The following is a 22,718-nucleotide window of genomic DNA, read 5'->3' as shown; positions in this document are numbered from 1 at the left end:
CCACCCAATGCAATACCAAAATCTTAAGAGCGCTTGAGGCTCATAGAATCGCCAACCGAGGAAACACCCTCCTCCCAAACTGTTGAGTTTAGCGGATCACCACACCACCAATCTACTCCACTTGAATTCCAGACCTAATCAGCAGATTCAATGGATGATTCTCTAAGAATCCAACTATGACAAATAGACCAGCGCTTGAAGGAAATACAATGAGAATACCAATAATCCAAAGAGAAAGGGTTGGCCAATCCCATCTCGGGTCGATCATAGTTCATTAAGGGCATCCAAGAGAAGCCGATCTTGGTCAGCTTTCGTCTCTCATCATTGAAGGCCTTTCACAGTAGTACCGATCCGTTAGAGCACATTGCTACTTTCAATTCCCAAATATCATTATATGGCACTTCGAACGCCCTGATATGTCATGCCTTCCTGACTATGTTAACTAATCTGGCACGAGAATGGTACACCTATTTTAAATCACTCTTTATCAATTGTTTTATTCAACTTGCCAAGGAGTTTGAGCTTCACTTCCTTGGAAATATATTTTCAAATCCATTGGCGACAATGCTTCTCAAACTCAAGCAAGGGGAGGAGAAAACACTCTTAGACTTCATCACTTGGTTAACCAACGAAATTCGAGGTGTGCAAGATACTCGTTCATTACTTATAATACAAACCTTCATGATGGGACTCAACCTCTCTTGTCTTTTTTGGATGTTGGTAAATAAGCCCTAGCAACGATTCTTGAGGTACTCAAACAGGCCAATACATCATTGTCGAGGTAATGGTCTCGAGTAAACGCGAAGAGACATATAAAAAGCCAAGACATGATCAACTACAATTTGCCTCGACCCAAAGGTCACCGTGATGAAGAAGAAGTGACTGACCCGAGTTGCCTCGCTCGAGGCTTGAGCCAACCCCCCTGGATATGATTAAAACTGAAGTCTTTTTATATATAAAAGTGTCGACCCCCATTGGACAAAGCCCGTCCTGATCAAGTTGTTAAGGTTGAGACGATACTTCTTGAGGAGAAACAAGTGCTACTCATCAAATTCCTTAGAGAGAACATCGATGTGTTCATATGATCGCCAAAAAATATACAAGGAATCAACCTAGATGTAATTCAACAATACCAAATATTTCTCCCGAGGCATGATAGTGAAATAAAAGTCTCACAAGTTTACAACTAACTGCTCACAGACAATTAGTAAAGTGATAGACAAGCTACTTGGAGAAGGGTGTATTATCGAGGTACAGTACTCAGAATAGCTTGATAATGTTATACTAATTAAAAAGTCTAATGAAGGCTATAGGATGTGTATCGATTATACATATCTCAACAATGCATACGTGACGGATAGCTATCCTCTTTTTCATATTAATTAGTTGATTGCTACTACCTCAAGTCATAAGCTTCTTATTTTTATGAACCAATTCTTATGATATAACCAAACAAAAATGATATCGGATGATTAAAAATATATTTCTTTTATCATTAATTGAAGTAAAGTTATATCAGATTGAAAAATACAACGATAAGATAAATATAATATTTAAATATAAAAAATATTAAAATATATAAAAATAATATGATAGTTAAAAATAAATCAATTGACTCATCGACATGGTGAAACATTTCAAAGAAGATCAACATAAATCTCAATTCAGTCGGTTCAAAAGCGAGAATATCCCGTGGTGGACACGACACGCGTACCCGCCGGCTGCCTTTCGGTGGGGACGAGGGACCGCGTCTTGTCCGGTGTGCTTGACACATGGAACGGGAATATCCTCTCGCTGCGCCAACGGGTCCCACGCGGCTTCTCTCTCTCTCTCTCTGTGTTATCAAAAACCGTGTGCGGGCTCGTGCAACGCAAGGGGCATTGGGTCCCGCGGTGCAACTTATCTGCCGTCCCATATAATTCGAGGGAAATCAAAGATGATTGGATTGGGTGAAACGAATCAGAATCTTAAATTGATTCGGAGCAGTATGCTGTTTGCGGCTTTCTTTTCTCGAATTCCGTTGACTGGTGCGAGCCCAAATCCTTCGTCGGATGGATGACCGAATCAACCACAGTAAGCAGTATGTACGTTCACTCTCTTATAATAAAGTCTCCTCTTACAAGACAAAATCCATTAGATCATATTTGGGCATACTATATTGAGTTTGGGATGAATTAGACCAAAAAAGAATAATAATAAAATCTCAATTCTTAAAGGCCAGTGAATGATTACAAATTCATACATACGAATAATACGGCTGAGTTCTTCATCATATTGTATATCCAGGAAGGTGTACACGGAGCATCTTTCTTGACATGTGAAGAACATTTATGTTATCTGAAATTGCCGAGGAAAAGCAGCCTCTTCGGTTGCTCTATAAAATGGAGACGACGAGAGGGCTTCTCACCACACGCTTACCTGAAACCCACTTCAAGTTTCCTTCCGCATTCCTCGTGGGAAGCCCTGCCGTCGTCCACTTTGCCGTCACCAAGAAACTCATCTTCTGGTTCACTTCAGAGAAGCTTAGACTCGGAGGCCTAACAGTCACGGACACCGTCTCCGGCACCTCCACCTCCACCGTGTAACTCGACTTCGCCTGCCCGACATTGGTCACCGTCCGTTTCACCGTCGCGGCGGTTCCGTTCTTTGGGGCAACGACAATTGACGGATAATTCAGCTCTGATTCCGTGATGTTGTTGATCTTCCCGCAGTCGACGGTTGTATCACGAACGATGTCTCTGACACCTTTGTTCCCGAACTTGCCACAGGCGTAGGCTATGTAGTCGTCGATACCCAGGTCGTAAACCAGACCTGGGTCAGCAGCCTTCGACGGATTCACGTGTCCTGCGCCCATCGCGAAGAAGCCGGCGGTCGTGTGCTGTTGGTCCATAATCTGATTTCCATCTCCGTCTTTGTCGTCTGAGGTGGTGATGATCGCGGACTTGATGGCTGCCGGCGACCAACAGGGATGCAAGCTCTTTAGGAGTGCAGCAACCCCGCTCAGATGAGGGGTCGCCATGGAGGTACCTGATTCGAAATTGAAGGTCATTCGACCCATACGTCCATCCCCACCCACCACATCAGAAGGCCATGCCGCTAGAATGTTGACACCTGGGCCGGAGACGTCGGGCTTAAGAATGCCCGGCACATTTATGGAAGGACCCCTCGACGAGAAAGAAGCGACGACCGGAGCAGGAGATGATCCGATAATGGTGCCGTCATAAGTGATGGATACCGTAGGCTTGGTGGCTAAAGTGGCATAGGATGTGATTCTATCGCCATCCTCGTTGCTTACTATTGCTGCAGGGAAGTTGCATCTGTTGTCAAGGATAGTGTATCCCTCGATTTCAGTGGAGATGAGTATTACGCCGACGCCACCCGCTGCCTTAACAAGAGTAGCTGTGTAGTTGGGAGTTCGGTAAACCAAGCAGGCGACCACCTTACCCTCGACTTGGCTGCTGTTCAAGGATTTGCAATATGGATCGGTGTACATGTGGAAAAGTGTAAGCAAACTTCCACTCGAGGTCGGGTACTGATCGAGAGACTCGCCATTAAACTTTTGGCCGTCGCCCAGCTTCACGGTCGCTCTTTGGCTTCTGTCGACGGTGCTCGCCGCCACGGTTAGTAACCATGGTGCTTCATTCGCAACGGTACGCTCGCCTGGTCCGCTATTGCCACCGGCACAGCTGACAAATATCCCTTTCTTGACAGCTCCAAATGCGCCAATGGCCAGAAGGTCATAATCGAGAGGGGTGCCGTCTCCACCTATAGAAATGGAGATCACGTCGACACCATCTCCCACGGCCGCGTCGATCCCCGCTAGTACGTCGGAGAGTTGGCATCGCCCAGTTATGCACACCTTGTAGATGGCTAGGTGAGCGTGTGGTGCAATCCCTGCCGCCGTGCCGCCGGCCAAGCCATAATAGCTCGCGTTGTTCAAAAAGTTTCCGGCTGCTGTGCTTGCCGTGTGCGTACCATGCCCATCAGCGTCTATAGGCCCATCCGGGCTGCTGCCGCCGAGCAAGTTCTTCGCGCCGATGAGCTTGTTGTTACAGCCGGTCTTGAATCCGCATGTGCCTTTCCATTTGGTAGGTGGCGGAGGCACGCCGTCATCATGGAAGGAAGGGTGATCGTGATCCAAACCAGAGTCAAGGAGTCCGATGATGATCCCCTTGCCAAAGCTGGCAGCCCTCCACGTGCCTCCGCCACTTTGAAGGCCGAGGAAGCCGGGCGTGTGGGTAGTGAGAAGAGGCAAGACGCTGTCCGGATACACACGCAGGAAACCCTCCTTCTTCGCCACGCTCTTCGCCTCCTCCTCCGTAAGCCTTGCGGCGAACCCACTGAAGACTTGACTGTAGGAGTGAACCAGCCGTCGATCGGAGTCGTCGTCCGACACTGGCAGGAAGGATTTGTGCCAGATGTTGAGACCGTCAGCATCCAAGGACGCGGTCGGCGTTTCCAATTGGATGACGTACGTCTGCAGCTGGTTGGTATTACGATGAGGATTCTCGCTACAGGAGACAATGCAAGGATAGGAAAAGAAGGAAACGAAAGCAAAGAGGCTAAGACACATCGGCAGGGGATGAACGATCTCCATGGACCTCAAACTCAATATTACACTGCTATCTAAACCTACGTATGTATATAACTATATAAAGGGAGCGAAGACATGGTCGAAAGACAATGATTTCGTGATCAGGAAGACGTAACACTTGCTCATACGATGAGGTGTTAAAGACGGATTAACCGAGTCCAGCTTTGAGGGGTAAATTTAGAGGCATTGAGCTCCGGAAAAGGACGACGTGGTTGTAAGCTGTTTTCGTCATCGTCACCGAGATGGTATGGCATGATTGCCGATAACGCTAACCCCACGTAGTTTATGACGCAGTCAAATTGTTAACAACTGGATGTTATGGGACTCGGTCTTATCCCAAAAATATAAAATTGTCTAGATGAATTTTCTTGATGGAGGGACAGAGTGGCAGCAGGTGCTAGGGAGGCCGATTCCGAGGTTATCTTCGAGCAGAATTAGAGTAGCTTCGATCTCCATTGGGACCCTACACAACAGATCGACATCAGATGAGATTCCTAATCTGACCTTTTGATGTTTAAGTTAGCTAATAAATAATTAATTCTATATCAAGTGGGGGTTTTTCAAGGACCAGTCTCCTCTTTAGGCATTGTGGATCGATTTTTATATATGCGGAACCTACGAGAGGGAACTATGACTATAATGGTCGCTCGTACCTCTTGCGATGCATTCATGTGAGCAATCGACCCGTATAACCCCATGTTGCGTAGGTCAACCTGTCTAGGCTCCTTGGCACGTTGCCGATTCGTATCGTCCCATGCGGAGCGGGGTTGGTAGGGGATGACTGAGAGAGTGTCTCCCTCGTCAAACGGATATCGCACTATCCTCCACGTCAACTCCCTGATGATTGCTAGTTGTCGACCTACGACTAGTGCTGAAATACTCTCAATCAGAAATAAAAGGCTATTCCATATTTAATGTTCTGCAAATTCTATTCTATTTTGAAAAAATTATATCCCTATCACAAATAAAAGACTATTCCATATTTAATGTTATGCAAATTCTATTCTATTTTTAAAAAAATTACATTATATTATATTAAATAATATACATTACCAACATACATGGAATCACACGGGTAGTTTATAGAGTATCAACACTTGTTATTTGTTATAAAGAAAAAGGAAGATGTTTAGAAGTATGTTAGAAAGTGAAGAAAAATTGTGATGTTCCTTATCATGAACAAAAAAGAAATTTTTTTTTTTTTTTGAGTTTTTGTACACATATACGGATGGAGGGTAATTTGAATCTTAGGTGACAACCATGTTAGCCGATAGTAGATTTAGAACATCAATACTTGATCTCCCTCCCACTATATTCTCGCAATATCTTCATCAATAATTTAGATATCAATTTGTGTAGTTACAAGTGCTTTGATGTTCAAATTTCAATTTCATATATGTGAAATCAGACACCAATCGACCGAGTGAGCTCCTGATATAATTTTTATGAATTTTAATCATATAATAACTACATTGTTCGCCATGACTAAAATAACCTATAAATAAACATAAATAATAAGTTATTTACTAGTCAATTATAGATATATAACGTAACTTTGTTCAAACACTGTTTAACCAGTTTGAGTCCAACCAATTCGTTTGGCTGATTCATACGACATAATAAGCGATATATAGTAGATAAATTTAATGGATTTTCGATTGGGATGTGTCTAGGGGATGTTTTTAATACTTATTTTAATATATAGAAGTTGATTGTTTTCACACTGTCCCGAATCTTTTTATTTTAAGAAATAAACTTTCATTCCATTAAATCTTGTAAATTAAAAATATCATTTTGAAATAATCTACTAAAAAATGTATGATCCCCATATTAATAGGAGATATATTGTCGGTTAATCATCCGATACGTCACCTTCATGTGGTGCCTATAAAGGGAGAAGAAGACGAAGCTTTCTTCTCATCATTTATGATCAATAAGGGTATTACTAACTTTTTTCTTATCATTTATGATAAGAAAGAAAAACAATTACAAATTTTTTTCTTATTATAATTAGAACACAAGTTTCCTTCTTGTTATTTATGACTAGAAAGAGAATCACAAACTTCCTTCTTGTCATTTATGACCTAGCATAAAGGCTTATCTTTAACACAAAAAAAAGAGGAAACTTCTTTGGATTACTCGCATCCGCACTCATACACCTCAAGTTACTTAGGCGTCAGAATGACTAAGTTAGAAAACCCCTTTGACCTCGATCTTCATATAAGTGAGACCTTAGGAGCTCAATGTTTCCATCTCGAAGACACCTCAAACAATCCTATACATATAGATCTAAATCATGTTGAATTGACGAATATGTCAATGACATTTTCTCATAACATTTTGACACTATGAGGACCCGATATCGCAGGAATGTTCGCTTGCTAACCCTCTCAACAAATGCTTGAACGATGAGACTCTACTCCCAACTCATAGCACTTTCACTCAAGGAAGGCAACAACCGACCTTTCCTCATGTGGATGCATCCACCTCGACACAAACATTGATATGATGCTAATGTCTGTTTAACGACCTTGAGTTACCTACTTGTCCCCAATAAGGCGTTCCTGAACCCCTAGTAGCTGCATACACTAATGGGCATGATGCAAGCTATTGCTCTGCTCTTACCCTAGCTAACCTAACAAACAATGCCACCACCGTGGTTAGCAGCTCAACCGCCACTGGCGCCCGTCGAGGTTCTCTCACCCAATGTAATACTAATATCTCAAAAGCGCTTGAGGCCCATCGAATTGCGAACCGAGGAAATACCCCACTCCCCAATTGTGGAGTTCAGCGGATCACCACAACACTACTCTACTCCACATAAATTCCAAGCCTAATCAACAGATTTGATGGATGATTCCCTAAGGATCCAACTATAGCAAATAGACCAACGCTTGGAAGAGATGCAATGAGAATTCTAACAATCCAGAGAGGAAGGGTCGACCAACCCCATCTCAGGTCGGTCGTCATTCATTAAGGACATCCAGGATGAGCTGATCTTGGTCAAATTTCATCTCTCATCATTAGAGGTCTTTCATGGTAGTATCGACCCGTTAGAGCACATTTCTCCTTTCCACGCCCAAATGTCAATATATGACACTTCGAGCACCCTGATATATCATGCCTTCCCAATATGTTAAGTGGCTCAACACAAGAATGGTACACCCATTTTAAATCGCTCTCTATCAATTCGTTTGTTCAACTTGCCAAGGAGTTCAATCTTCACTTCCTCGAGAATATATGTTCGAAGTCATCGATGATAATGCTTCTCAAACTCAGGCAAGGGGAGGAGGAAACACTCTCAGACTTCATTGCTTGGTTCACCAATGAAATCCAATGCATGTAAGATACTCATTCATCACTTATAATGTAGACCTTCATGATAGGACTTAACCTCTCTCGCCTTTTTTTGTTATTGGTAAAGAAGCCACTAGCAATAATTTTTTAGGTACTCCAACAGGCCAATTAATATAACATCATCAAGGTAGCAGTCTCGGGTAAATGCAAAGAGACACACAAAAGGCCGAGACATGATCAACTATAATTTGCCTCAATCACCATAACGAAGAAGAAGTGACTGACCCTAGTTGCCTCGCCTAAGGCTCGAGTCGATTCCCTTGAATATTATTAAAATTAAAGTTTTTATATATATAAAAAAGAAGAGACTCTTAAAAGATCCTTAACTGATAAAGACTTTAATGGAAAAGAGAGAAAGATCCAAGTACTATCATTTCTATCGAGATTACAACCATGACATGAAATATTATCGTGACTTGAAAGAACAAATTGAAGAAATCATTCATCGAGGACACCTTGGACGGTTCATCCGAAGGAACTAGGAACCGTCACCCCGACCTCAAAGGCTAATGGAGAAACAAATTGACGTCATCATTAGTGGACCCACCTTGGATGGAAACAACTCCTTGAGTTATAATGCTAATGCCCAAGCTACCATTCAAAAATGCATGCGGACGAGGGATAGCTGAAAATCACCTTCAAAAGAAGAAACAGAGTACTTCATCTTGAACCATAATGATGCCTTAGTAGTCTCCATGAGGATGATCAATGCTCGAGTGAAGAGGGTCCTGATTGATATAGATAGCTCTACTAATATCCCCCTATTTTGACGCTTTTGAAAAACTTGGCTCTTGACCAACAACCTCGTCCCTATGACCTCTTCATTGATGGGGTTTACTGGCACCATGAACTTACATATCATATTTGGAGATTAATCATACTAAAAAATGGTGATGATAAGATTTATCGTGGTTGATATCCCCTCGGTATACAACGCAATCATAAGTTGGCTCACATTGAACAGGCTGATCAGTTGATTGATGCTGCCTCGGGTCATAAGCTTTTCACATTTATGGACCATTCTTATTATATAGCTAAATAAGAATGGCATCGGATGATCGAAAACACACTTCCTTTATCATCAATTGAAGCATATATTGCTATCGAGTCATATCATTAGAGTTAAATGTAGGGCCGATATACCCAAAGATAGTAAACAAGATGTTTAAGCACCTCGGGAGGAACATCAAAGTATATGTAGATAACATGAAAGTAAAAAATAAATCGACCGACTCGCATTTGATATACTTAGTCGAGATATTTCAAGTTCTAAAGAAGTTCAACATACGCCTCAATCAGACTAAGTGTGCTTTTAAAGTCAGCTCAAGAAAGTTCCTTGGACTTATTATACACCGAAGGGGAATAGATGCAAATCCTGAGAATGTGCGAGTCATACTGGAGATGCATGCACCTTGGTTGGTGAGGAAAGTCCAACAATTATCTCGATCAGGTGATAAGTGCCTACCCTGCTTTCAAGTATAAAAAAAACCCAAATGGCTTCATGTTGACTAAGGAGTGTCAGATTACTTTTGAAAGATTGAAGCACCACCTTGCCTAGTTGTTGCAACTCTCCCCCTCTACCTCAAGCAAAATTCTAAGTCTCTATCTCACTATCACTGACTTAGCTATTAACTCGGTGCTAGTTCGGGATAATTTAAGAGTTCAGAAGTCTATCGACTATGTCAGTCATGTTCTAAGCAGGTCCGAGGAATGATACCCTTCTATCGAAAGGCTTGTATTTATACTAATACTGGTAGCAATGAAGCTCCACCCCTATTTTCAAACACATGTCATATAGGTGATCATCGATTAACCACTCAGATAGATCTTTTCTCAATTTGATGTCTCAAGGCGAATATTGAGATGGTTAGTAGAGATAGGTGAATTCGACATTTGATATATGAGGACTACCATAAAGGCCCAGGCACTGGTATCTTTTATGTTAATGCACATGTCGTATATGTGACATAAGCCAAGGACTAATGAGATGGTTAGTAGAGATAGGTGAATTCAACATTCGATATATACCAAGGACTATCATAAAGGCTCAGGCACTAGTATATTTTATCTTAAAGCTAACTCCCCTACTAGAGGCCGATAGATACACCACCTATCATGGACGATGTTTGTAGATTATTTCGCCACCTCGAAAAGGGGTGTGGCCGAACTCGTCCTAAAAGATCCGAACAAACAAGTGTACGGATAAGCCCTCTAGTTCCAATTCAAGATCTTCAATGATGAAGCAAAATATGAAGTACTTCCCTTAAGGCTCCAACTCGTCATGGAGCTTCAAGTCCAAGACTTGATTATGTTCGACAACTCATAATTAGTCACGAGCTAGGTGGAGGGAAGCTACAAGACTCAAGATGTCATCATGGCAAAGTACCTCTCCAAGATACAAAAATTAGCTCATAGCTTCTCTCGACTTAATGTGTTATGGGTCTTGCATGAAGAAAATGCCTAGGTTGATGCAAATGCCAGGTTAGCATCCACTCGAGCTTCAAGCAAAGGTTGGCTATTGGTCGAAATGCTACCAATTCAAACCATTAAGAAGCACGATGTGTCTATAGTCAATGAGGAACCGAGCTGAATGGATGAGATCCTATGCTATAAGAAAGATGGGATGCTCCTGACTGACCCCAAAATGACCTAAAGAGTCGAGCATCATTAAGCATAGTATTGCATAATTAACGATTGCCTATATCACAAGTCCTTTAGCCAACTACTCCTCAGATGCCTAACACCCTAAGAGGCTAAGAGGATATTTATCAAGATGTATAAAGGTATATGTGGAGAGTGCATTGGTGGATGAACTCTTACCTTCTAAGTGCTTCGGCAAGAGTTCTATTAGCTGATCGTGGCCCATGGACATATAATAGTGGAAAGAGTTTCGTCCGAAGATAACATCATAGATCCACTAACAAAGTCATTATCTCATATTGTCTTTATGCATCCCAATGGTCTAATGGGGATTAGACATGTATGTGATTAGCTTTAGGTCGAGTGGGAGATTACTCGTCATAGGTGCAGGCGACCACCATCTGCTTTTCCCAAATAGGCACCAGTCCTGACAAACGGTGCCCCAATAGTCGTCCTTCATTGACGATGCGCCATAGAGAAATGTACTAGTCAACCGTCGACATAAATGAGCTCTCGAAGGATGCATGGGTCCACCCTGATCAACCATCAATCTCTTTCCATCTATCTATCGATCAGGTATAAAATCCAACTCCCAAAGCCTAAAAAGGGGGGCGGGAAAAAAGAATTTTTACTATTCCCACTTTAATACTAAGTTTACCATCGAAGGGGTTAGGGTAAGAACTCTCCCAATACGATCGCTTGTGTAAGGATCTCGACTCAACTAAGGCGCACCTCAACTCGTCTCCAAAACCCCAAGGAAACCTAGACCATCTTGATCTAACACGGAATCCATCTCGAACAAACTAGCAACATCTTGAGATTGCATCAACTGGACCTTCCCTTACTCGAATCACCTCTCGTGACTGCCACGTGGACTATCAGAATAGGCTTGTGCCTTTAGGATAGAATCAAACTGTGTTGATTCTCCGATCAACGACATCAAGACTACACGGCACTGCAGCTTTGCAATGCAATCAACGATCGATCGCCGACGAGGCCCCTTGATCACCGTTCATCAGCCCCTTGGGAGTGACGATTTCGAAGATGACGTACGAGTCGACGGCCTTTTCGTAATCTCTCAACGGCATTTCACGTTCTGGGGCAACAATCCAGCGCGGAGTTACTCTCGGTGGTGTCATCTTCGTGCGTCGGGTAACGCCAACAGTGACTGCGGCGTCAATTTAATAGATCCGTTTACGTGGACCACGCACGTCACCACTCCTTTCTTCTTCCTTTCTCGTGTATCCTTGGAACGCAGTCATTCTGCTGCTCCGGGCGTCATGATTTGCTGCAACTTAATTATAATTCGTGATGATGACTCCTGTTATATTTATTTGATCAAGAAATGACTCTTTGGGTCTAATTTTTCTTGCTATAATTCGTGATGATGATCTTTTTTTGCCAATAAATATACACTCGAATCAAAGTTTACGACGTTGTAATCCATGATTATTCTCTGCAACAGGTTTCGAAGGTGTACAGTAAGTTTGCAAAGGATCACTGCAACAAATTTTCGGAACAAGCCGACGCTTTAAACTGCTTCGTTCATCTCATATTCTGCGGAGTTCATCTCGTCGGAGGAGACGCATACGGAACCGTCTCTCTCGTTAGCTTGCTCCAGCGGTATCAGGACTAACTTAACCCAACATATTATACACGCCCATCCACTTCCCTATGCAGGCGGAGCTGCTTCTCCCGGAACCGACGGAGCACCCCCTCCACGGCCACGTCGAACGCGTCCTGCATGCCTTCTCCCAGTCCTCCCTCTGTCGCGGAGTAGAGCAACTTTGGTATCATCTCCACCACCTTTTCCCTCATCCTCCTCGCTCTCTCCTCCCCTATCTTCTCCAACACCTTCTTCACGCTCACCGCCCCGCTCCTCACGTCCCGCCTGTCGATGAACACCGACCAGTCCCCCTCCCTCTCCTCGTCGCCGCCCGGCAGGTACCATCGGTACTGCACGTACGCGCTGCGCCGCCAGAACAGAACCGGCACCGCGCCAGCCAGCATGCAGTCGAACATGGATCGCCGCGTGAAGCTGTCACCCCGCGGCTGCAGGCAGAACACAGAGTCAAGGAACAGGCTCAACGTCTCCGCGCTCCGGTTTCCGCAACGCCCGCCGCCGCAGTCCACGGAGCGGCACCGGCCCTTCCCCGCCCGCCCGCACTCACCCAGCAGCAGCGCCCGGAAGTCGTCTTTGAACCCAGATCGAGCCGCGCCCACGAACCCGAACAATGTCGAACGGTTCCGGTTCAGCACGAATTGCTGCCACTCTCTGACCTCGGCGACCGTCCGCGGGTGGAACCCGGTCGGATAGGGTATTCCGACGTCCTTGCCGTCCCACGGGTTGCGCTCGATAAGTAGGCGGGTCACGTTCTCCATCCCGGGCATGTAGAGGAAGCTCCCGCCCCAGTCGCCCTCCCTCGACCGGCGGAAGTCCCATGTGATTCGGCCCAACGTTATGAAGTGATCCCAGCCGTTGGATTGCTTCCAGGGATCCTGGTTCTTGATCCAGCGCAGGAGGATGGCGCAGTCGCGGTCGCGGTCGCCGGAGGTGGATGTCGAGGACCACAGGTGCTTGCCGACAGCGAGGCCGGCGTAGAATGGCACGTAGAAGGCGGCGGCGGCAGAGGGGTCGGCGGTGCGGCACCGGTGGTTGAGGATGCGGCGGTGGAAGATGAGCTCCGCGGCGAACTGATCTGTGGAGTACCAAGAGGCAAGCAAGGAGGAGGGGACGACGCCAGCGAGGTCGGCGGCGGGAGGGCCGAAGCCTCCATTGGAGAGGGCGACGCAGCGTGAGGCCCACGGGCTGAGGTCGTTGCAGGCAGCGATCAGGTCGGCGTTCAACACCGGGGGGAGGTCGTAGACGTAGATTCGACCGGAGGGGCATGGATTGTCGGTGAGAGTGGCGGCAGGGGGATGATGGGTGGAGTGGGAACGGCGGCGGAGGAGGAGGTGCGGAGCGTGGAGGAAGCGAGCGGAGAGGAGGAGGAGGAGTTGGAGGGCGAGGAGAGACAGAACGAGGACGGGGCGGTGGCGGAAGGGGACAGAACACGGTAGTGCGCCAGGAGACTTGAGAGGGTGCAGCGGCGAGGAGGACGCCTGTGGCGCTCCTTTGGGCTTCTTGAGGAGGTGAGCCTCTGGTGGCGGAGTTTGCGACCCCGTAAGCATTAGAACAAGAGTAGAGGAGGCAGATGAGCTGATAATTGTGCAGATTCCACAAATTGAGGCTTCGGGAAATCCGACTTCGAGAGAGAAGATAGAGAGCGGTGATGGGGCGGAGGAGGACCGGCTTTACGTTGTCTATAAGAAGGGTGGAGTTGACGCGCGTCGGTGAAACGTTTGCGTACGTGTTTAACGCTGCGACTTAACAGGTCAGAAGAAGAACGGAACGCCGGGTGACCAGCGTTGCGACGTGGCCGTAGTCAGGTGGGGTCCTCCTATTGGGTACATTTTCTGGGCTTAGCGGCAGGTCCCTTGCGGGGAAGCTCCGGGCCAGTGAATGCCTCAAACGCTCCCTGTAACGGCGGTGCGGGCATGCAACGTTAACGTCGAATTGATACCTTGCTATTTTGGCCCACGTTTTGCTCATTTCTATTTCTATTTTCTTGAACGATAAAAAGGGCTTATTAAGATATTTTAACAAAAATAATAATTCTACCCATAAATTTCATGATCTACTTGCACTAAACAGTAGATAGATACTTCGTTGCTGACTCGCAATTAGCAGCCATGGTTGGTTGGTGAATCAAAAAGGTGAGCACGACAAAATGATACCACGGGCGTAGGCATGGGCTGGGGAAAAGAATAATTAGTTCCTTCCTTGGCTACAAAGCCATCATCCTCCGCAGGGCCACATTCGCAATCATTCCCAAGGGTTAAAGACGCTTTTGTGCTGTTTACATGTCATTTACTATCCATTCCCTCGTTCCTCTGCTGCTTGAGGCTGCATTCTTTTGCTTGTTTCCATCTCCTAACAAAAAGCTGTCTTGGCAGGATCATGTGCTGCCCAACGCCATGACCCAAAGCATCGACCAGAGCAGGATAGCGTATTCTTCCCATGGCTTTCTTTCTACTATTTTACAGTATAAGAGAGAATTTTCCTTCGAGCCAAGGTTAACTGGCGATGGAGCAAAGTTGTTTAGTGACTACGGAGGCATCATTTCAAGCTTGGAGTGCTCGTCGCACGCTCGCAGACCACACAGCAATGCAGAAACAGTGTCATTGTTTGCCAAGGAGGCAGCATGATCGGGAGCGTCGGCATTTGCAAGCTCGGCGTTCGTCCAAGGAAGAAAAAGACGGGGACTGATGTCACAGCTTGACCACACCCGCATGTGACGTTGTGGCGACAAAGGTCGACGTAATTAATGTGGCTGGAGCTGTCCAGATAGCGACGATTTACACCATCGCATGTCGTTCTCCTACCGAAAGCATCGACGCTCCTCCTGTTTCACCGCCTGCGACATGATATGATTCAAATATATCTCTCTCTAGATGGATACAGCTGTTCTTTTGTCTTCATTTCTTCCTCATTTCCACGGTGGGAAACCCAAAGTCTGGAATTTGTGGAACTATATATGAAAAAATAAAAGGAAAAATAAAAGGAATTTATGGGAAACCTAAAACCTGCTTAAAAGCTTACAAAGACAGACGTTAGCCATTGTACTTAGTCTGATGGCCAATGATTGCAGCATCGGACAAGGATCTACGCTTTTTTGGTGTGTTGGGCTTTGTATCAGTGCAAGAAAAGGCAGAACAATACAAGCAATAAAAAGCTTTTGCTGCGCACCAAAATGGTAAGTTTAGACTCGAGCTCAGCAGTGCAAGAAAAATGTCATCCAAGAGCAATATACATTTATGATTAAGCATGTACTTTACCTTTTGCTGACACCAAGTTTTGAGCCCATACAGGAATCGTAGATGTACCCTTTACAGGTTAGAGCTCAGCTTTTTAAGCCTGCTTTGCTAGCAAGGCCACCTGCGGTCGTTATCTGTAGGTAAGATCGTAGATTTGGACTCGAATGAAAGGGTAATATCATTGGACAATGAATGGTAATCTGGCACCTCCAGCTTCAGTTATTGGCCCCAAGAGCAGCACTAGATGTTGTGGCTCGTGTGATGTAAGAGCTCTTGCAGTGAACAGATGGGCGTCGAGAGAATTGTGGCGGATACGTGTTTGTTGGAATGCCGCACAAGACTCGACTGATTTGTCAATGTTCTGGTGGCAATTGATGGTATATATTTAAGACACGGAAGCCTTTGTGTTCAGGGAAGTGCTACTTTATTATGGGGGCCATCCTTAGCAAGAGAGTTCTCGATTGATGGGTAGTGCTCGACACCGTGAAGCACCTTTCGGAACGGAGAGGTAACAAAGGTGAATGATTCTGGTTGAAACACAGCGTTGCACTGTATACAGCGCATTAGCTACTCCCTTTTTCTCATCCGAAGTGACGAGCGAAAATTCTCTGCCATTTTGCCCATAGAAATTATTCCCATCCTATAAGTTTTTTATATTCTTTTAATTAAATTATTATATTACAGAAAAATAATAATTAAAATTAATTAATAATATCAAATTTTATGAATAATATTATTATTATCTATAAGGTTTATTTATTTATAATAATATTTAAATATAAATATTTAGTGATAATATTTTATCTGATCCAAAATCAAATGATTCATAATTGACTCATAATTAATTCAACAGTGACTCGATCTAACTTAATTTGAATCAAGCAGGCACTTGACCCGCTTAGTGTTTCAGTTCAATATCACAGCTGACATATTGGAAGAATGAGATAGATATGAGTGATATGCCAACTTTTGGTATTGCCCACGTGGATTCAGGCAAGCAAACATGATGATGCAGAAGTGGAACTTCAAGTCCGATGTGGCGCGTAGCACACACGTGGCGGGCAGTCGCTCATCGCTCCCTTCGTATGAACGATATTATCACGGTACAGTCATCCCGGAAAGCTTCGAGCGATGCCACGTGACGTCGATTCGCACATGTCGTTCTGCGCTCGCACAAAAGCTTAAGTCGGTCGCAGTTAATTGACTATGTACGGCCAACTCATCCTCGCAGGTATAAAAGCTAACCCTCCTTGATCAAGAGGAGGACACTCAACTCCCCTTAACTCCATAACACCGACTTGAACTTCGAAGAGGTCGAGTCGAGAAATCCCCCTTCCGACCTCGATCTTTGTGTAGGAACCGACAACGAAACAGCAACAACCCGCCAAGGGAGAATCACGCTTGGGAGATGACGCTTGGACCTAACCCAACCCAACGTCAACGTGACCCGAGCATCCACGTGAACAACATTACGCATCCGGGACTGAACCAAGTAGTGCTAACACATCGACCACAGCGTAAAGATTACCAACAATGAGGATAACATAAGAAATGTTTTCTCCGATCACTATAAAAATGCTTTCATCTATATTTATTTTCTCATCCTCACTCAACTAGGTACGAGTGGTCGTGGTATCAGTACCACCGGGTGACACCACTATTTAACAAGCACCTTGAAAGTATTCCTTCTGTTAAGCATCATAGAAGATGTAATTGGAGGCTGTGACAAGGAAGGCTTACGAGGTTAAGTTAAATAGGTCAAATTTTGGGACCCCAACCTTCATCACCTTTGTCATTAATGCTTGATTCGACTGATAGGATTGTTTCGGGCGGGACAAGGGCTTAAAATGAGAATTTGGGCTGATGCCGTCAGGTGTAGAGTCAATTGATCTTGTGATTCCTGCACAAAAGTAGGATCACAAAACGATGTGTGATTTAAGTACTTAAAAGAATCCCAGAAAAAAAATTGACGTGCCATTATTGTTATTTAGCGATAGAATGACTATGGGTAGATATCAGTAAACTAAGAGTATTTTTTTTATAATAAATAGAATAAAATTATTTATGATAGGACAAATAATGATATAAGCACTTTCCACTCATCCAACTGGGGATTGCCATATAGGCAATAACATAGGCAGAAGAACCTGTGCCCCTCCCCTGCAGTTGTCCCCCTCCCTTGCGGTTGTCGACAGGAGCATAATGCACCGACCCCTACCCATCGAAATCTCTAGAAAGGCCGCACGAGGCAATTGCATGATGCATTAATCCCCAGTAATAAAATCCATATGTCCTCTTCTTTTTGGATCACATGTCACGAGTAACTTGTCTTCCCCCATCAATCATGATTTTAGGAAGGCCCACACGCCGAGCGACATAGGACATTAATCCCAAGCGACATGGCCCAATTCCCATTTTTCCTCTTTTCGAAACCATCCTCTGCTCATCCTAGATAGACTTCAACCCTAACAAACAACATGCTCATAATTATTCTTCCCTAACGCCATACACCGAAAGATGTGTCCATTGGTCATCAACATAAATAAGTCTCTAGAGGATAAGGGACAATTTAACCCGTCATCAACCTTACTCTATCAATTGTTTATGTATAAAAGTCAGCTCTTAAAGCTTAAAAGGAGAGGCATCTTTATTAATTTTCATCTCCCGATTAATTTTACCATTTGAAGAGTTGCGTCAAGAACATCTCTCGACGTCGACCACTTATGCAGGGATCTCGACAAGACTAAGACACACCTTGAGACGATACTAAATCCATCTCAGGCAAACAAACAAAGCCTTGGGATCATTATCAGTCGGGTCTGCTCCCCACTCCAACCTCCTCTCACGACCCCTCTCGTGGGCCCTCAAGACGAGCTTATACTTTCACGGTCAAATCAAGCCAGATCGACCACACAATCAACAACATCTAAGTGACAACCGTTTCATATTTAATATCTAATTGAATCAAATTGAATCCAAATATTATAATTTGATTTGATTCTCGAAACGATTGGAATTGGAGTATCCCAGATGGTTTTTCAACTATGCTTTAAATACGGTTGAGCCGAAGCAACATAGCAAGATCAACATTGAATTATTATTACTAAAATTGTGAAGTTTATTCAATCTTAACCCACACAAAAACGGTTACGATTTTTATCGACGCCAAAACGCAAAATATTAGTTATAGATTTGACATACATATTTGAATCGTAAATCATACAAACTGCTTCCCGAAAGCCCAAATTCCACCAAATTGCCTAACACAATTTCAAGAAGGTGTCCCACTAAGTTTGTCCAGATTGATAGCTCCAAGATTCCAATAGCCACTTCACACGATTCGTCGATGCCCGCCACGACCCGAGGCAGAGAAAGAGAAAGCACGTGACTGCTCTTCATCAGTCATAAGATGACGGTTCTGTAGTCCAACAGGGTCTCTGACAGCAACACAACAAATGTAAAATCCAAGACATCATTGCACATGCATACAGTACGGCTGCTATCCTAACTGCGCCAACACTTGCTTGCACTGCATGCTAAGCTAACGATACCACACACCTTCTAACTTTCATGCTAAGCTCTCTCACTGGTTGTTGATTCAACAGGGAGCTGCGGCCGTTGGGTCAAACACTTATTTAGGTTAACTTAAATCATTAATTTTGTCTGATTTAAATTATTAATCAAAATATTTAAGTTAAAATTAATAATAATAATAATAATATATTCATAAAATCTTTAATTTTATTTACTTTTAAAATTAATCGAATATAAAACATATAACAAAATTGCCACGTGCCACAGCACCAACCGAATGCGTCGGTGGAAACATAACAACCAGTTACGAACGCGCGCTCTCTATCTCTCTTCCCTTCGCATCCCTCGTTCAAATTTCAAAACGCGGCCAATATATATATCAGCCCATTCAAATTTCAGTAGAAAGCGACTCACCTCTTGTCGTTTTCTTGAGTCATGCTTTAAAATTCCCACATTTGCTTGATGCAACCGACAGCAGGTAGTCAACAAAAGCTGACCGTTGCTGTCAAACAAACCAACTAAATCAACCCGAGCCAAAGCGCACCACCCCATCAGCGACACGCGAAGCGATCGAAAGGGCAGAGGCGAGACAACCAGCTTAAACGCCAGATCAAAAGCAAACCCGAACCAAACAAAGAGGCACACAGTACCAGAACAAACACAGAAGAAAGAAAGGGAACAGCTTTGCCTCTGCCTGCCCACTAAGGCTCCATCCGTGTGTGGCCCCCCTCCCCCTCCTGCAAACCCACATGCAACCTCATCCCGTGGTGTCAGGCTTCCTCCTCCTGCTGCCGCCCTGCCACCCTTCAATGATTCTTACCCGTTCGTTTCCCCCGTTCGGCCGGTCATCTTCAACCACGGCGAGAACCCTAAAGAAAAAGATGGACGAAGAGGAACAGAAATGGTTTCTCTTAAACTACACAAGGAAATGAAGAGAAGCAATACAAAAAGAAGAACAAATCCACGTAGTCTCAGAACAAGGTCCAAATCACAACAGATCAACAGCACCACCGCCATAACCATCCCAGACTAACAAATAAAATTATCTAAAAGGAGACGAGGAGGAGCAAAACGTAGGACCAAAGCAGAGAAGGCAAACGATTCCCACACTCGGTATCTCTCGCACGCTGCTGATTTGTCTCACGGCAGAGAAGCCATCGCCAAGGTTGTCAAGACCACTGCGACGGTCGCCAGGGTTCCGATCGGCGTCGCCACCCCGACCGCCGATTTTACGTCCGCCTTGTCCGCTGCGGCCGCCGGAGCGTCCGAGGGAGCTGATTCCGGGGACGCCATCGGCGGGGCCGGGGGTGAATGATGCTTCTTGTGGGACTTCGGCGACGGTGCTTTGGCCACGGGGGTGGGGGCCGGGGCCTCGACGGGGGATGTCGATGGAGATGGTGTGGGAGCCGGAGATGGCGCCGCTCCGAAGAGCTCGATGGGGAGGAGGAGGTTGTCGACGGTGAGGATGCACACGGGGGTGTCGTCGAGCACCGTGCTGGCGACGCGGGAGGTGTCTACACCGGTGTCGAGCGACACGTCGTCGCCGCGGGAGACGACGGAGAGGTCGTACTTGCCGGCGGCGCTGGATGCCATGGTGGGGAGCCGGCCGCCGACGGACTTGAGCGACGCCTTGGGAGTGTAGGAAGGCAGCGCGTGGTACTGGAGGAGCGTCACGAGCTCGGCGCTGGAGAGGGAGTTCAGATCCGGCGCATCTGTCGCCTTGAACGCTTCGTCATTGGGGGCGAAAAGCGTGAGGCCCTTGGCCATGGCGTCCTGGAAGACCTTGAGCACGCCGGAGGTGGTCAGCAGCCGGGCGAAGGTTTTGCACCCGGCCTTCTCGAGAAGGGCGGTGAGGTTGGAGGAGGCGGCGGTGGGGGTGTCGAGGAGGCCCGGGAAGACGATGGGGGCGGAGACGGCGAGGACGGAGAGGTTGTAAGGGATCTGCTCGATGGACTTAGTGTAGGTGGAGTCGAACTTGGAGCCGGGGGCGGTGGAGGCAAAGCCGACACGGCCGCCGCGGAGGTTGGTGATGTTGACGAACCCGAGGTTGCCGGCCTCGTTGCCAGTGGTCTGGAGCAGGGTGGTGGTGAGGGTCGTGCCGCTGGAGAGGGCGTGGAGCTTAGGGGGGTCGAAGTAGTCGAGCAGGGCGAGGAGGCGGAGGGCGTTCTTGATGGCGGCGAGGGGGCGCTTGGCGGCGAGGGTGGACATGGCGCCGTCGTCGAGGACGAGGCAGGTGACGGTCTCGTGGGCGTTGATCTCATCGCACACCTTGGTCCGGGTCAAGTAGCTGTTGTACAGCGTATACTCCGGGTAGCGCTCAAGGATGGCGGTGATGTTGTGCGCCCTGCAGCCCGCCCACGGTCCGCAAAGCAACACCAGCAGCAACAACACGGAGGAGATCATCGCGTTCTTCTTTGTCGCCATGGCCCCGGCCGTCGCTCCTTCCCGCTCCGCCTTCACTCTCGCTGCCTCGCCGCCTCTTTAAACTGCAGTGGTGTCGGTGGGAGGCAGTGTGAGTAAGAATGAGCTGCAACGCGCCCGCGTGTGGCGACAATGAAGGAGTAAAGCAGCAATAAGAGAAGCGACCGGGGGGTGCAGGATTGATTGAGCTAACCAGGGTTAAAACGAGAGAATGCATCGGAGTCGGTGAGTACGGTGAAAGAAGAGGCAGGGAAGCAATGTGAGGCACGTGATTGCCGCCGAAAGCGGCGTAGAATAGAGCCGTTGGTGTGTGTAGGGCGCCACTCGTTCTCCGCATTGGATTCTCCAGTGCGGGCGATCCGTGTCGTCCATTTTGACGGTTCCCTGAGAGCGTGGTAAGTTGGTGCGTCCCCTCATAGAAGTTTCTGGGCGGACGTATGCAAGTTTGCGCCGTAAAGAGGACGTCGACGTCGGTCCGTCATACGATATTAACATACATGCACATAATACGTTAGTCTGCACATAAGAAAGCTAAAGTCCGGTCTATTTCCTACTTTATTCAAGCTTAAGCTTCTAAACTTTGTCAATTTATACTGATATATATACATAAATATAGATATAATTATGGCACCTTTTGGTACAACATCGAGACGCATAGGCGTGCAATCATTTCAGCGACTGGTCTCACGTTCCGGCTATCACCCCTTGGTTCAACCGGAGACGTGCTTCCCATCCATTGTCAAGCTGTTCTCGAGTTGGTCGGTTCTTTCGCCAGCTGTGTTGTGTTCAATTGTTCTATGTTTACAGATAAAAGAAGGCTTAACAAGTACTTTAGGGAAAATGCCGCTTTTGAGAAACTGATTTCATCTATAAACAAACACATAGTTTTTCATTTCATGCTTTTATCGAGAGCTGCATATATGATCTTTTCATTTGGTATTGTTTTATGTGAATAGAAACGTCAAGAGAGAAGAGAGTGAGGTTGGCTATCTGCCGCCTCTAATCCAACGTTCAAATTGCAGTAACCACGCCTCTAATCCACTGATGTTGGCTGATAGATCAATCGGTCGAGTCACGAAATGACACGTAGGTGACAAAACGAAGACCGGCAGGTGAAGCACACAAGTCGACTTGTGTGGACCGTGATGTTGGGTATGGCTCGTGATGGGCCGAGCCCTCATGTGTCATGGAAACCCAACTTTGGGCCGATGCCAAGCCCAATGGCCAGTTATCGCCCCATTGGATACGTGTCCCGCTGCGAGTTCAACTCAAGCTATTGGTCTTTCTATTATTTATTTCTTTTTCACGACAGAGT

The 22,718-nt window shown here is 45.8% G+C and overlaps 3 protein-coding genes across 3 annotated transcripts; all 3 read right to left on the bottom strand.

The window, feature by feature from the left end:
- Positions 1–2,285: 2,285 nt before the first annotated feature.
- On the bottom strand, positions 2,286–4,597 carry LOC135652290 (subtilisin-like protease 4). Its single transcript, XM_065173125.1, has one exon. It carries the CDS (start codon positions 4,595–4,597, stop codon positions 2,375–2,377), a length of 2,223 nt encoding a protein of 740 aa, XP_065029197.1. The 3' UTR covers positions 2,286–2,374.
- Positions 4,598–12,026: 7,429 nt separating this feature from the next.
- Positions 12,027–13,855, bottom strand: LOC135652948 (xyloglucan galactosyltransferase XLT2-like). The gene has a single exon (XM_065174315.1). It carries the CDS (start codon positions 13,760–13,762, stop codon positions 12,242–12,244), a length of 1,521 nt encoding a protein of 506 aa, XP_065030387.1. The 5' UTR covers positions 13,763–13,855; the 3' UTR covers positions 12,027–12,241.
- A 6,069-nt stretch (positions 13,856–19,924) lies between these two features.
- Positions 19,925–21,582, bottom strand: LOC103970284 (fasciclin-like arabinogalactan protein 8). The gene has a single exon (XM_009384002.3). It carries the CDS (start codon positions 21,404–21,406, stop codon positions 20,123–20,125), a length of 1,284 nt encoding a protein of 427 aa, XP_009382277.2. The 5' UTR covers positions 21,407–21,582; the 3' UTR covers positions 19,925–20,122.
- Between the last annotated feature and the right edge of the window lie 1,136 nt (positions 21,583–22,718).

This window comes from Musa acuminata, chromosome BXJ3-11, assembly GCF_036884655.1.
Source record: "Musa acuminata AAA Group cultivar baxijiao chromosome BXJ3-11, Cavendish_Baxijiao_AAA, whole genome shotgun sequence".
Lineage (NCBI taxonomy): Eukaryota > Viridiplantae > Streptophyta > Magnoliopsida > Zingiberales > Musaceae > Musa > Musa acuminata.
Note: the sequence above shows the minus strand (reverse complement) of the source record. Positions and strands in the feature narration are given on the sequence as shown.